Source organism: Bombina bombina, chromosome 6 (assembly GCF_027579735.1).
Source record: "Bombina bombina isolate aBomBom1 chromosome 6, aBomBom1.pri, whole genome shotgun sequence".
Classification (NCBI taxonomy): Eukaryota; Metazoa; Chordata; class Amphibia; order Anura; family Bombinatoridae; genus Bombina; species Bombina bombina.
Genome location: NC_069504.1, coordinates 47,942,044 through 47,956,534, shown reverse-complemented (window position 1 = coordinate 47,956,534; position 14,491 = coordinate 47,942,044). Strand labels below are relative to the sequence as shown.

The window sequence follows — 14,491 nt, the reverse complement described above, 5'->3', positions numbered from 1 at the left end:
CCGGACATCGCCGCCACCTACATTATACCTATGAACCCCTAATCTGCTGCCCCTAACATCGCCGCCACCTACCTACAATTATTAACCCCTAATCTCCTGCCCCCAACGTCGCCGCTACTATAATAAAGTTATTATCCCCTAAACCTAAGTCTAACCCTAACCCTAACACCTCCCTAACTTAAATATAATTTAAATAAAACAAACTAAATTTACTATAATTAAATCAATTATTCCTATTAAAACTAAATACTTACCTATAAAATACAGGAAGTGCAGAATTATTAGGCAAATGAGTATTTTGACCACATCATCCTCTTTATGCATGTTGTCTTACTCCAAGCTGTATAGGCTCGAAAGCCTACTACCAATTAAGCATATTAGGTGATGTGCATCTCTGTAATGAGAAGGGGTGTGGTCTAATGACATCAACACCCTATATCAGGTGTGCATAATTATTAGGCAACTTCCTTTCCTTTGGCAAAATGGGTCAAAAGAAGGACTTGACAGGCTCAGAAAAGTCAAAAATAGTGAGATATCTTGCAGAGGGATGCAGCAAAGCTTCTGAAGCGTGATCATCGAACAATCAAGCGTTTCATTCATAATAGTCAACAGGGTCACAAGAAGCGTGTGGAAAAACCAAGGCGCAAAATAACTGCCCATGAACTGAGAAAAGTCAAGCTTGCAGCTGCCAAGATGCCACTTGCCACCAGTTTGGCCATATTTCAGAGCTGAAACATCACAAGGTGTGCAATACTCAGAGACATGGCCAAGGTAAGAAAGGCTGAAAGACGACCACCACTGAACAAGACACACAAGCTGAAACGTCAAGACTGGGCCAAGAAATATCTCAAGACTGATTTTTCTAAGGTTTTATGGACTGATGAAATGAGAGTGAGTCTTGATGGGCCAGATGGATGGGCCCGTGGCTGGATTGGTAAAGGGCAGAGAGCTCCAGTCCGACTCAGACGCCAGCAAGGTGGAGGTGGAGTACTGGTTTGGGCTGGTATCATCAAAGATGAGCTTGTGGGGCCTTTTCGGGTTGAGGATGGAGTCAAGCTCAACTCCCAGTCCTACTGCCAGTTTCTGGAAGACACCTTCTTCAAGCAGTGGTACAGGAAGAAGTCTGCATCCTTCAAGAAAAACATGATTTTCATGCAGGACAATGCTCCATCACACGCGTCCAAGTACTCCACAGCGTGGCTGGCAAGAAAGGGTATAAAAGAAGAAAATCTAATGACATGGCCTCCTTGTTCACCTGATCTGAACCCCATTGAGAACCTGTGGTCCATCATCAAATGTGAGATTTACAAGGAGGGAAAACAGTACACCTCTCTGAACAGTGTCTGGGAGGCTGTGGTTGCTGCTGCACGCAATGTTGATGGTGAACAGATCAAAACACTGACAGAATCCATGGATGGCAGGCTTTTGAGTGTCCTTGCAAAGAAAGGTGGCTATATTGGTCACTGATTTGTTTTTGTTTTGTTTTTGAATGTCAGAAATGTATATTTGTGGATGTTGAGATGTTATATTGGTTTCACTGGTAAAAATAAAAAATTTAAATGGGTATATATTTGTTTTTTGTTAAGTTGCCTAATAATTATGCACAGTAATAGTCACCTGCACACACAGATATCCCCCTAAAATAGCTATAACTAAAAACAAACTAAAAACTACTTCCAAAACTATTCAGCTATTAATGAGTTTTTTGGGTTCATTGAGAACATGGTTGTTGTTCAATAATAAAATTAATCCTCAAAAATACAACTTGCCTAATAATTCTGCACTCCCTGTAAACCCTAATATAGCAACAATATAACTAATAGTTACATTGTAGCTATTTTAGGATTTATATTTATTTTACAGGCATCTTTGTATTTATTTTAACTAGGTACAATAGCTATTAAATAGTTATTAACTATTTAATAGCTACCTAGTTAAAATAATTACAAAATTACCTGTAAAATAAATCCTATCCTAAGTTACAAATACACCTAACACTACACTATCATTAAACTAATTAAATAAATTACCTACAATTATCTAAACTAAAATACAATTAAATAAACTAAACTATAATACAAAAAAAACAAACACTAAATTTCAGAAATTAAAAAAAATTACAAGAATTTTAAACTAATTACACCTAATCTAAGCCCCCTAATAAAATAAAAAAGCCCCCCAAAATAATAAAATGCCCTACCCTATCCTAAATTACAAAGTAATCAGCTCTTTTACCAGCCCTTAAAAGGGCTTTTTGTGGGGTATTGCCCCAAAGTAATCAGCTCTTTTACCTGTAAATAAAAATACAATACCCCCTCCAAACATTACAACCCACCACCCACATACCCCTAATCTAAAACCCACTCAAACCCCCCTTAAAAACCTAACACTAACCCCCTGAAGATCTCCCTACCTTGAGTCGTCTTCACTCAGCCGAGCCGAATTCTTCATCCAAGCGTGGAAGAAGAGGTCTTCCATCCGATTGAAGTCTTCATCCAAGCAGCATCTTCTATCTTCATCCATCCGGAGCGGAGCGGCAGCATCCTGAAGACCTCCGACGCGGAACATCCATACTGGCCGACGACTGAACGACGAATGACGGTTCCATTAAATGACGTCATCCAAAATGGCGTCCCTCGAATTCCGATTGGCTGATAGGATTCTATCTAATCTTGGATGACGTCATTTAAAGGAACCGTCATTCGTCGTTCAGTCGTCGGCCAGGATGGATGTTCCGCATCGGAGGTCTTCAGGATGCTGCCTCTCCAGATGGATAAAGATAGAAGATGCCACTTGGATGAAGACTTCAATCGGATGGAAGACCTCTTCTGCCCAGCTTGGATGAAAACTTCAATCGGATGGAGGACCTCTTCTTCCCCGCTTGGATGAAGAATTCGGCTTGGCTGAGTGAAGACGACTCAAGGTAGGGAGATCCTCAGGGGGTTAGTGTTAGGTTTTTTTAAGGGGGGTTTGGGTTGGTTTTAGAATAGGGGTATGTGGGTGGTGGGTTGTAATGTTGGGGGGGGTATTGTACTTTTATTTACAGATAAAAGAGCTGATTACTTTGGGGCAATGCTTTTAAGAGCTGGTAAAAAGCTAATTACTTTGTAATTTAGGATAGGGTAGGGCATTTTATTATTTTGGGGGGCTTTTTTATTTTATTAGGGGGCTTAGATTAGGTGTAATTAGTTTAAACTTCTTGTAATTTTTTTAATTTCTGTAATTTAGTGTTTGTTTGTTTTTGTATTATAGTTTAGTTTATTTAATTGTATTTTAGTTTAGATAATTGTAGGTAATTTATTTAATTAGTTTAATGATAGTATAGTGTTAGGTGTATTTGTAACTTAGGTTAGGATTTATTTTACAGGTAATTTTGTAATTATTTTAACTAGGTAGCTATTAAATAGTTATTAACTATTTAATAGCTATTGTATCTAGTTAAAATAAATACAAAGTTGCCTGTAAAATAAATATAAATCCTAAAATAGCTACAATGTAACTATTAGTTATATTGTAGCTATATTAGGGTTTATTTTATAGGTAAGTATTTAGTTTTAAATAGGAATCATTTATTTAATTATAGTAAATTTAGTTTGTTTTATTTAAATTATATTTAAGTTAGGGGGGTGTTAGGGTTAGGGTTAGACTTAGGTTTAGGGGTAAATAACTTTATTATAGTAGCAGCGACGTTGGGGGCGGAAGATTAGAGGTTAATAATTGTAGGTAGGTGGCGGCGATGTTAGGGAGGGCAGATTAGGGGTTAATACAATTTATTATAGTGTTTGCGAGGCGGGAGTGCGTCGGTTTAGGGGTTAATACATTTATTATAGCGGCAGCGAGGTCCAGTCGGCAGATTAGGGGTTATTAAGTGTAGGTAGGTGGCGGCGATGTTGGGGGGGGCATATTAGGGGGTAATAAATATAATATAGGTGTCGTCAATGTTAGGGGCATCAGATTAGGGGTTCATAGGTATAATGTAGGTGGCGGCGGTGTCTGGAGCGGAAGATTAGGAGTTAATAATATAATGCAGGTGTTAGCGATAGCGGGGGCAGCAGATTAGGGGTTAATAAGTGTAAGGTTAGGGGGTTTTAGACTCGGGGTTCATGTTAGGGTGTTAGGTGTAGACTTAGAGAGTGTTTCCCCATAGGAAACAATGGAGCTGCGTTAGGAGCTGAACGCTACTATTTTGCAGGTGTTAGGTTTTTTGCAGCCAGCTCAGCCCCATTGTTTCCTATGGGGATATCGTGCACGAGCACGTTTTTCCAGCTTACCGCTACCGTAGGCAACGCTGCTATTGAGAGTTGAAGTGGAGCTAAATTATGCACAACGCTCCCTTTTCTGAGGCTAACGCAGCCATTCAGACAACTCGTAATACCAGCGTTGTCTTAAGGATGCGCTGGAAAAAAAGGCACCGCGGGTCTTTTCTGACAAAACTCGTAATCTAGGCAGTAGTTTTCTTAGAGAACAGATATAAATATATGGGTGGTAAATTGTATCAAAATCTTCCTGACTCAATTCTATTTGCAAGTAGAAATATTTAAAAAATCAAACAGCGTTAGAGTTGTAGGTTGTTGATTTTTTGGTTGACCGTGTTTTATCTGATACATAATTGCATTTGTAGTTAATTATTGTTGACAATTATGTGCAATTAAATAAATCAAGAAGACTGTTATTATGCTTTATTTCACATTAGAGATTGATGATATACTGTTTACAGATTAATCTTTTGGCTACCAGAGAGCTCGTACAGCAAAGGTTTTAAAAAAACGTCATTCAGCTAAGGAATGCACCAAAAGCGTAACTGTGTTTTTGTAGCTGTTATAATAATTACATATATTATGTCATATTTAAATGAAATGTTCTACTCTGAATTTGCGTGTTCTACAAATGAAAGTATTTGTCTCACAACCCGTGGGCATCGGTCTCAATCCCTACTCAATTTCAGTCACTTAGGTGGGAAGAACCTAGCAGGATATCTCTTTGCTGTTGGAAGGACTTACAGCAGCTAGATCTAACAGATCAGAAGGTTAAAGGGAGATAAACCCCAAAATTGATCTCTAATGATTCAGATAGTGCATGAAATTTTAAATAACTTTCCAAAGTATGTCTATTATTAAATTTGTTTTGTTCTACTTAGGTAGGTTCAGAAGCTGCTTATTGGTCGCTGCACATATATGCCTTTTGTTATTGGTTTTAAGCTACCTCCAAGCAGTGAACGGCTGCTTCTTTGACAAAGGATTCCAAGAGATTTAAGCAAATTAGATAATAGAAGTAAATTGAAAAGTTGCTTAAAATTGCATGTTCTATCTGAATCACAAAAGAAAAAACCTTTGCGTTTCATGTCCCTTTAAGTCAAAACAGCACAGTTGCATTTACAGTCTTTGCAATTCATATTTATATGCAGAATATTCTATGGAATGCTATGCTGTTTTTCACTTCACTAGTAATTAAAATGTAAATGTAACATGCAATTTAAATTGATTTTTAATTTACTTCTAATAATAATAATAATAATAATAATAATAATAATTGCTTCATTCTCTTGGTATTTTCATAGAAATATAGAAACATAGAATTTGACGGTAGATAAGAACCAAAAAGGCCCATCAAGTCTACCCATATTACGTGTTACTTTTTCCTTAGGATAGCCTTATGCATGTCCCAGGCATTTTTGAATTCCTTTACAGTCTTTGTGTTTACCACCTCAAATGGAAATTTATTCCATGAATCCACCACCCTTTCTGTAAAAAAATGCTTCCTCAAATTTCTCCTGAATCTGCTACCCTCTAACTTTAGATTGTGACCCCTTGTTTTGGCATTTATTATTTTGTGAAAAATGCTTTCAGCTTCTATTTTATTAGGTCCCTTCATATATTTGAAGGTTTCTATCATGTCACCTCTTTCCCTTCTATCCTCTAAACTATACATATTTAGATCATAGAGTCTTTCTTTGTACGTTTTATATTTTAGACCATGTACCATTTTAGTAGCCCTCCTTTGGACAGCTTCTAGTTTATTTATATCTTTCTGAAGATATGGTCTCCAGAACTGTACACCTTATTCCATATTTGGTCTAACTAATGATCTGTAAAGTGGCATAAGAACCTTGCTATTTCTGCTACTAAAACCTCTTCCAATGCAACCAAGCATTTGACTGGCCTTGCTGGCTGCACTGCTCCATTGTGTACCAAATTTTAAATCATCTGAAATAATAATTCCCAAATCCCTTTCTTCTTTCTTCTGCCATTGAGACTATAATTGGCCTTTGGGTTTTTGGATCCTATATGCATAATTTTGCTCTTGGTAATATTAAATTTCAGATCCCATTTATTTGACCAGTCCTCTAGTTTATTAATATCACAGTTCGTATGATCAACTCCTCCTGGAACATCTACCCTGTTACACATTTTTGTATCATCAGCAAACAAGCAAACCTTCCCCTTAAGCTCACTTCCAATATCACTTATGAACATGTTAAACAAAACAGGCCCAAGAACTGACCCTTGGGGAACACCACTAGTAACTGATGCCTCATTTGAATGTACTCCATTAATTGAAACCCTCTGTCGTCTATATTTAAGCCAGCATTCTACCCACTTAACAATCTTAGCATCTATTCCAAGGCAATACATTTTGTGAATAAGTTTGTTGTGTGGGACGGTGTCAAATGCTTTGCTAAAGTCTAGATATGCAACATCTACGGCTCCTCCCTGGTCTATTATTTTAGTTACATGGTCAAAGAAATCAATTAGATTAGTCAGGCATGATCTTCCAGTAGTGAAACCATGCTGTCCTTTGTCTTCTAAGTTGTTTGTCTGAATGAAATATACAAGTCTTTCTTTTAAAAGAGTTTTCATTAATTTCCCTGCAATTGAGGTCAAACAGACTGGCCTATAGTTAGCAGAATCTTCCCTACTACCCTTTTTATGAAGAGGAACTACATTGGCAATTTTCCAGTCTTTTTGAAATATATATAATACGCTCAGGACCAGCAATACATAAAATATAGAATAGGCTCATAACCAGCAATACATTACTGGGAGCTAGCTTAACACATGTGGTGTGCCAATAATAAGATGCTTATGAGCGCAACCACCAATCACCAACTAGCTGTATGTAGTACACTGGCGCCCCTCAGCCTACCTAGGTATTCTCTTCTTTCTGTTAATTATATAGACAGAGCAATTCTTATGATCTTATTAAATTTGAGCACAAGTTTTATTATCGCTAATTGATAAAACTAATTATGTGGCACTGGAATAGGACCTTTGGACACAAGTTTATCATCTATTTAGAAACCACTTGTATCTGCAAGTACTTTGACGTTGAATTCTGAGTGATTTAAAGGGTTCCAGGTCCCTGTATTAATGAAAAAGTAATATTACATTAAACTTTTTTTTTTCTCACTCTCTCTTAAATACAAATTAAATTACACATAATCTTTCAATGCATCAAAGGTTCCCTCTATCCTACCTCCTCTCTGATTGATTTAAATAACTATGTTAAATGCACTTTAATATTCAAAAGATATTCTGTTTAATAAACTGATAAGTTGTGGCATTTGCTTCCTTGGGTTCCATATGTTTTCTTATTCATTCCTTTCAGTCGTAGGTGGGGATCTATCATCTACAGCAACCGTTCTTATTCATCAATTCAGGCACAGTTGGTTCCCAGTAATTTGACCTATTCATTTAAAAAGCCTAGTGGGATTTCAATTAGCGACTGAGATCTGTAATGTACTCTGTCTGTACGATGCTAAGTACAAAAAAAAATGTGAACATGACAAAAATCGTTTGAAATGTTTGTTACAAGCTCTGATTCTTTGGAGGTGACAAGCTGCTGAGTAATCGCCTCAATTCACCTTCTCAAACTTTTGTTGAACAATCACTTAGAAAAAAAGTTTTGTGAAAAAAGTCATGAAAACCTTTTTTATTTTTTTTTATTTTAACATTTAGAAATCTGAGTGCCACTTTCATGGCTAGTTTGAGCAGTGCTAATGACAGTCCACTAATATTTTACTGGCTTTGCCCATAAGGCTCCTGCGAGCAAAGAACTATTGCTGTTTAGCCAATGAAGTTATATATGGTTCAGATTTCTCTTTTGCCTAGAGGTACCTTCTGTTACAGATTCATATTTGTGGCAGGTTAGTTTATACGATTTTGCAAAAATTTTATATTCTGTTTTTTTCTATAGCTAATTGTACAGCACAGCCAATAAGAAACTGCATAAGCATTAAAGGGACAGTTTACTCCAATTTTTTTATTGTTCAAAAAGATAGATAACCCTTTTACTACCCATTTCCCAGGTTTGCACAACCAACTTTGTTATATTGATATATTTTATAACCTTTACAATGCTAAATCTCTGTCTGTTTATAAGCCCCTGCCTTTTTGTACATTTTATTAGCTTTTCCCAGTAAGACAGTGCTAGTTAATGCGTTTCATATAGATAACACTGTTCTCACTCCTGTGGAGTTTCAAATGAGTCAGCACTCATTAGCTAAAATGCAAGTCTGTAAATAGCACTGAAATAAAGGGGCTGTAATGGATACAAGGTAACCACAGAGGTAAAAAATATATTAATATATCCATGTTGGTTATGCAAACTGGGAATTGGGTAATAATGGGATTATCTATATTTTTAAACCATACAAAATCTAGAGTATATTGTCCCTTTACAGGGACATTATAGTCTATCATCTATCTATTTATCTGTCTATTTGTCTATCCCCATTTGCCTATCTGTTTGGTTTTTCTGTTTGCCTGTTTACATAGTGTAAATGCAGAGCAGACCATTAGACTGGGAAGTCATTGTAAGGTCAGTTAAGATGCCCCCAGTGCAGATAGCTCACTACCAATACCATACCCACAGCAAACACAATTATTCATATTAAACCAATATCCTCTCTTTTCAAGTATGTAAAACACATTTCCTATATCTGGTAAAAATTCACCAAAATCAAGTGTCTTTTTCAATAGGAATGTCAGGTTTGTCTTTTATGCCTGCTAGTTGTCAATATATTAAACAAAAATCTGCAAATAAATTATATCCAGTGGCATCCCTGAGAGGAGCTGGCAACCCCATACTCTATTCTATGATAGTAAATTTAATTCTTTATGTGTTAACAAGTTACAAAAATGATATTGACAATACATGGAAATACAGAATACTGTTAACTTGTTACGTGTAACTTGTTGCGACGCAATACGTTGCAACTCTCTTTAGCATCCAAAGGGTTAAAATACAAAATGAAGCAAACATAGGAGAGAAACACAATTTTTATATTTATAATAAATGTAATAATTTCTATGCAATAAGAAAATTATTTATAGATACCTATGGAACAGCAGCTATGGTCATTGTCTAATATAAATATTTATAACAAAGGCTGCATACAACATAAAAATATAACATAAACATGAGTTTTTCATAACTTACCAGCGTCTTGTAGTCAATTTGCTGGCGTATGAGCTTGTCTTCACTCAGCGAATAGCGTGCCTCTCCCGTAATAGAATCAATAGGTCCTTTTTCCATTTGCTGCTTGATAGCACAGAAAAGGGAGAAGAGCGGTTCTCCTGCACATTCCTAAATTCATAGAAAATATACGCTAAATAAACTGGAGTGCTGACATATCACTGTACATCTCACATACTGTTCTTGTAAATTTGTTACTACCCAGGATTATCAAAATCCATTAAAATTATGGTGGAGATAAAAGTTTGAGATTAAAATCCTCCATGTCTCAGAAATAAATCAATAAAAAAAAATTGCATAGGAAAATAGCACATCTAGGCAAGTAACCCCACTTCCTTTTCCCCAGTAAAACTCCATATACATTGTTACCAATGCACAAGAGGATTCTGGGTAAGATATGCAAATTAGATATGCAAAATCTCATACTTTTTGCTTCAAATACTGTTTTAACACATCAATCCCTTAATAGGGTAAATGCAGCAAATACAGAAATCAGTGCTAGACAGTCTGTTTCGTTCTTATTAGAACTCTTCAGAAGCAGATAGATTTCTGATTGCTGCTCAGGTAAAAACAGTATTTGAAGCAAAAAGTCTGAGATTTTGCATATCTTACCCAGAATCCTCTTGTGCATTGGTAACAATGTATATGGAGTTTTACTGGGGAAAAGCAAGCGGGGATACTTGCCTAGATGTGCTAATTTCTTATGCAATTTTTTTTTATTGATTTACCCAGCATTATAAAATATTTAGTTGCCAACCAACAAAGAATGAACCAGATTATGAGTGGAGCGATATTGGGTTTTCCCATTAGTTTGTTTGCAAGTTAAATTGCACTGGTATAACAAGTTGAAAGTAAATGTGAACGAGTGAGCGCAATCATGATTTACGCTAAAATGATACCGCACGCTCTAAACTCTGGTTAACTGTGTCACAAAACAGATCAAAAATACATTACACTCATAATAACACTATCGTATAAAAATTATTCTTAAAAAATAATGTAAATATTTCACATTTAAATGTTCTGCACATTGAATATGTTTTATGAATTTCCAAATAGATATTCCTATAAATCTGCATAAATCTATACCTATATATATATAATTATATATATATATATATATATATATATATATATATAGGCCTATTTATCAAATGTCTGTCGGACCTGATCCGACACTGCGGATCAGGTCCGACAGACATCGCTGAATGCGGAGAGCAATACGCTCTTCGTATTCAGCATTGCACCAGCAGCTCTTGTGAGTTGCTGGTGCAACGCCGCCCCCTGCAGACTCGTGGCCAATTGGTCGCCAGCAGGGGGTGTCAATCAACCCGATCGTACTCGATCGGGTTGAATTGTGGCGATCTCTGTCTGCCTCATCAGAGCAGGCGGACAGGGTTATGGAGCAGTGGTCTTTGAGACCGCTGCTCCATAACTTGCGTTTCTGGCGAGTCTGAAGACTCGCCAGAAACATGAGCCCTCAAGCTCCATTGGGCCACATTGTGTATCTAATATAAATATATATTGTACCAAAATACCATCAGATATATGTAGAAATATGTATTTATGAATAAATAGAACATATTCTTCTATGTAAAGAACATTGGAATGTGAAATAAATAAAGTTTACTGGTAGCGCAGTTAGCTTGCAAGGGAAAATGCTAAATAGCGCTCCACTCGTAATCTGACCCAATCTATTTTATGCTAAAATACTTTCAGAGTTTATTTTAAGGAAAAAAACAAACAATTAGGGAACATTAAATCTGAAACCCAAAAATGTTTTGTTTGTGATTCGGACAGAATAAACAATTTAAAAAAAAGTTTCCAATTTACTTCCATTATCAAATTGAATTTGTTCCTATGGTATTGTTTGTTGACGAGATACCTAGGCAGATGCTTGAAGCATTACATGGCAGGAAATAGTGCTCGTGCTAGTAGATAGAATTCTTGCAAACCTGCTGCCATATAATGGCCCAGACAGATGCAAGCTCATGGACCTACATCCCTGCTTTCAACAAAGGATACAAAAAGAACAAATACATGTTATACCTAGACACATAACAGATAACAATGTCATATTATGCACAATCACTGTACTTTACCTGAAGCATGTCTGTAATTGTATTATTTATTATTAACCACCCATTTCATTACAAGAAACTCAAAGCTCTTCAAGCACCCAGTACAATAACAGCTAATATTATTATTTCACAACTTAAACAGACTTTAAGTCAATTATGAAATGGATATAGAAATCAAAATTAAATGCCCATGGTTCAGACTGTAGACAGACAGACAGATATATAGATAGAGAGATAGATGATAGATAGATAGATAGATAGATAGATAGATAGATAGATGGATAGATGGAGATAGATAGATCGAGATAGATAGATAGATAGATAGATAGATCGAGATAGATAGATAGAGATAGATAGATAGATAGATAGATAGATAGATAGATAGATAGAGAGAGAGATAGATGCATTAGTGTATGGAGAGCACACTCTTTTAAAAAAAGTAAACTGACTTAGAAACAACATGGTGTCACAATATAATACTCTTGTAAAACCCACCAATAAAGATGAAATATGCACTTATTTGGGAAACCTAGGAGTGATTTATCACATGGTAATTTAATATAACGTGATAATGATATGTTTTGTGCCCTGTATAAACATGAACGCTGTAAAGGTGCCCAGGCACAGCTGGACCCCACCTGACATGCGAATACAGCACAATTGCCCTGTAGTGAGACGTCTACTAATGCTGTACATGTGACTTATGCAGCAGTGAGCTAGATCAACACTAGATTTGCAGGTGTTGAGCACACGAAGGAAGGAAGTAGCAGTTTCTGCACTTAAACACAGCAGTTTGGAAAGTGTTTATGTCAAATTATTGTACATGTGGCATAGGAGGGATAATAGCTATGTAAATATCCACGAGGAGCTGGCATGTTTAGTGTTCCTCAGATTAGATGAAACATAAACAAAGCAACAACGATAAAAGGGAGGTAACTGACACTTTAAATACACAGTGAGAACAGTTCCGCTCCCAAATCACTGTGAAAATGAGCCACAACAAACATAAAACGCTGGGATTTCAGGGTGTAAAGATGAGAATAACACATTGTGAAAGAGGAGGGTGAAAGTCTCAATTTTATTGAAAAAAAAACAAAGATTTAGGACTGGTCCTGTCTGTGCTTGATCCAAACAAGGAATTTAGAATTTTGATGTCGGTCAAGAGCAAAGTGTTTTATCATAATTTATAGACAGATTATACTTATAGATAAATATAATAATATCACTTCTAATCTAAATTAAAGGTGCTCTATCCAGTTGCCTATTAAAAGGACATTGATGAATTTATTTTTCTTGCATCTCATACATCTATACAATGCATGATAGTTTGTTTTGTATTCCTAAAATGGATATTTGTTGAGGCGTGTCATCTGTTTATTAGCTTGTGAGCGTTCTGGCCTTAAGGCCTTAATCACAAAATAAAGTAAGAAAAAGTCTAAATTATCTACTAGTCTTCTGAAATTATTTTAGTTCTGTATATCTATGTCTGTCTATGTATCAGAAACTGGTAATCTATACCGATATTTATTCTAGCCTTATCCATCCCTCTCTTTAACCCTTGTCCTTTGCTTTCTAGATATTCAAAGATACATGGCATCCACACAGTAATTGAAGAATGTGAGTGTGGTTTGGTAAAAAAAAAAATGGTTGGAAAGATTTGCTACATTTTATTGGTCATCATAGTCAATGTGGGGACCAAGGTCTAGATATGGGTTTTCAACCAGTAACAGTGCCTTTTTAACCATATTATTTATCCATTCTGAGGCCTTCATGGCCATAAGAAGGATAGACCTTCTATAGGTATAAAGTCCAATTAACCTATTATTATTATTTATTTATTTTTTTTATAAAAAAAATGGAAAGAATCTTGTAACCCAAAAACAGCTCCAAAGCATCCAATAAATTCTAGCAGGAACTCTGTAATGCCATCTTAAAGGTCAGAAAAGAATGCCTGAGCACGACAGAAATCACACAATCCACTTACTGCATAAACATACTAAACAAGGCTGTAAACAAAAACATCATTTTCTCAGAGTTAAATCCATTAAGGGATCTTTGGGGACCTCCTATTGTCCCAAATTGGAACATCCGAGTGCCTCACAATATTTCTCATTGGCTGTGTTATCTGGCAATACTGTAGCTGTGATAAACCAATGGTCACCAGTAACACTATGTAGCCAAAATAATGTTTCCTGTGCAGCTTTAATGCAGGTGATATTGTTCTTGGATGTAAAATCTAGTTGACCCTCTAGATGCCAAATAAACTTAGTACATACTTCTTTACACACACAAATGGTTGATGCTAACTTTAAACTCTAACTCTTAACTGCAAGCAAATGTTGCAATGTTCACTTCACATTGAGATAATCAGCCCTGATGACTTCCACTGTGATGTCATGACTACAAGTGTGTGGTCTACGATATGGAGCTAAGGAAGTTGTGGTAGGACACCTTACAAAACAAAGTTGAAGAACCCTGTTCATCTATTGTTCTTTTTTCACCTGTGATGTGTGCAAATCCCAGTTTCATATTGTGTCACACTGCAATTAGGAGTCATCTCCCCATATAAAGGTCCATTTTCCTGAAACCATTGCAGTCACTGCACTTTGGTTACTAATGTATATGTATGTTACAGAGATGAGGTTACAAAATTAGCAATGAGATCATCAATTAAAGGCACATTAAACCCAAAAATGATTCAGACAAAACATACAATTTTAAACAACTTTACAATTTACTTCTAATACCAAATTTTCTTCATTTACTTGTTATGCTTTGTTGAAAAGCAGAAATGTAAGCTTGGGAGTGTGCACGTGTCTGCAGCACTATATGACAGCAGTTTCACAAAATAATTATACATTAGCAAGAGCACTAGATTGCAGCACTATTTCATGTCATGTAAGTGCTTTAGGCATGTGCATGCTATCTATCTAGAT

At 36.0% G+C, this 14,491-nt stretch overlaps 1 protein-coding gene across 1 annotated transcript in view; it reads right to left on the bottom strand.

The window, feature by feature from the left end:
• PLXNA4 (plexin A4) overlaps positions 1 to 14,491 on the bottom strand; it is a 1,088,215-nt gene that overhangs the window by 148,928 nt on the left and 924,796 nt on the right. The window contains exon 24 of the mRNA XM_053716394.1: positions 9,439 to 9,585. Within this exon, the coding sequence (XP_053572369.1) occupies positions 9,439 to 9,585 (147 nt within the window). The remainder of the gene's footprint in view (positions 1 to 9,438; positions 9,586 to 14,491) is intronic.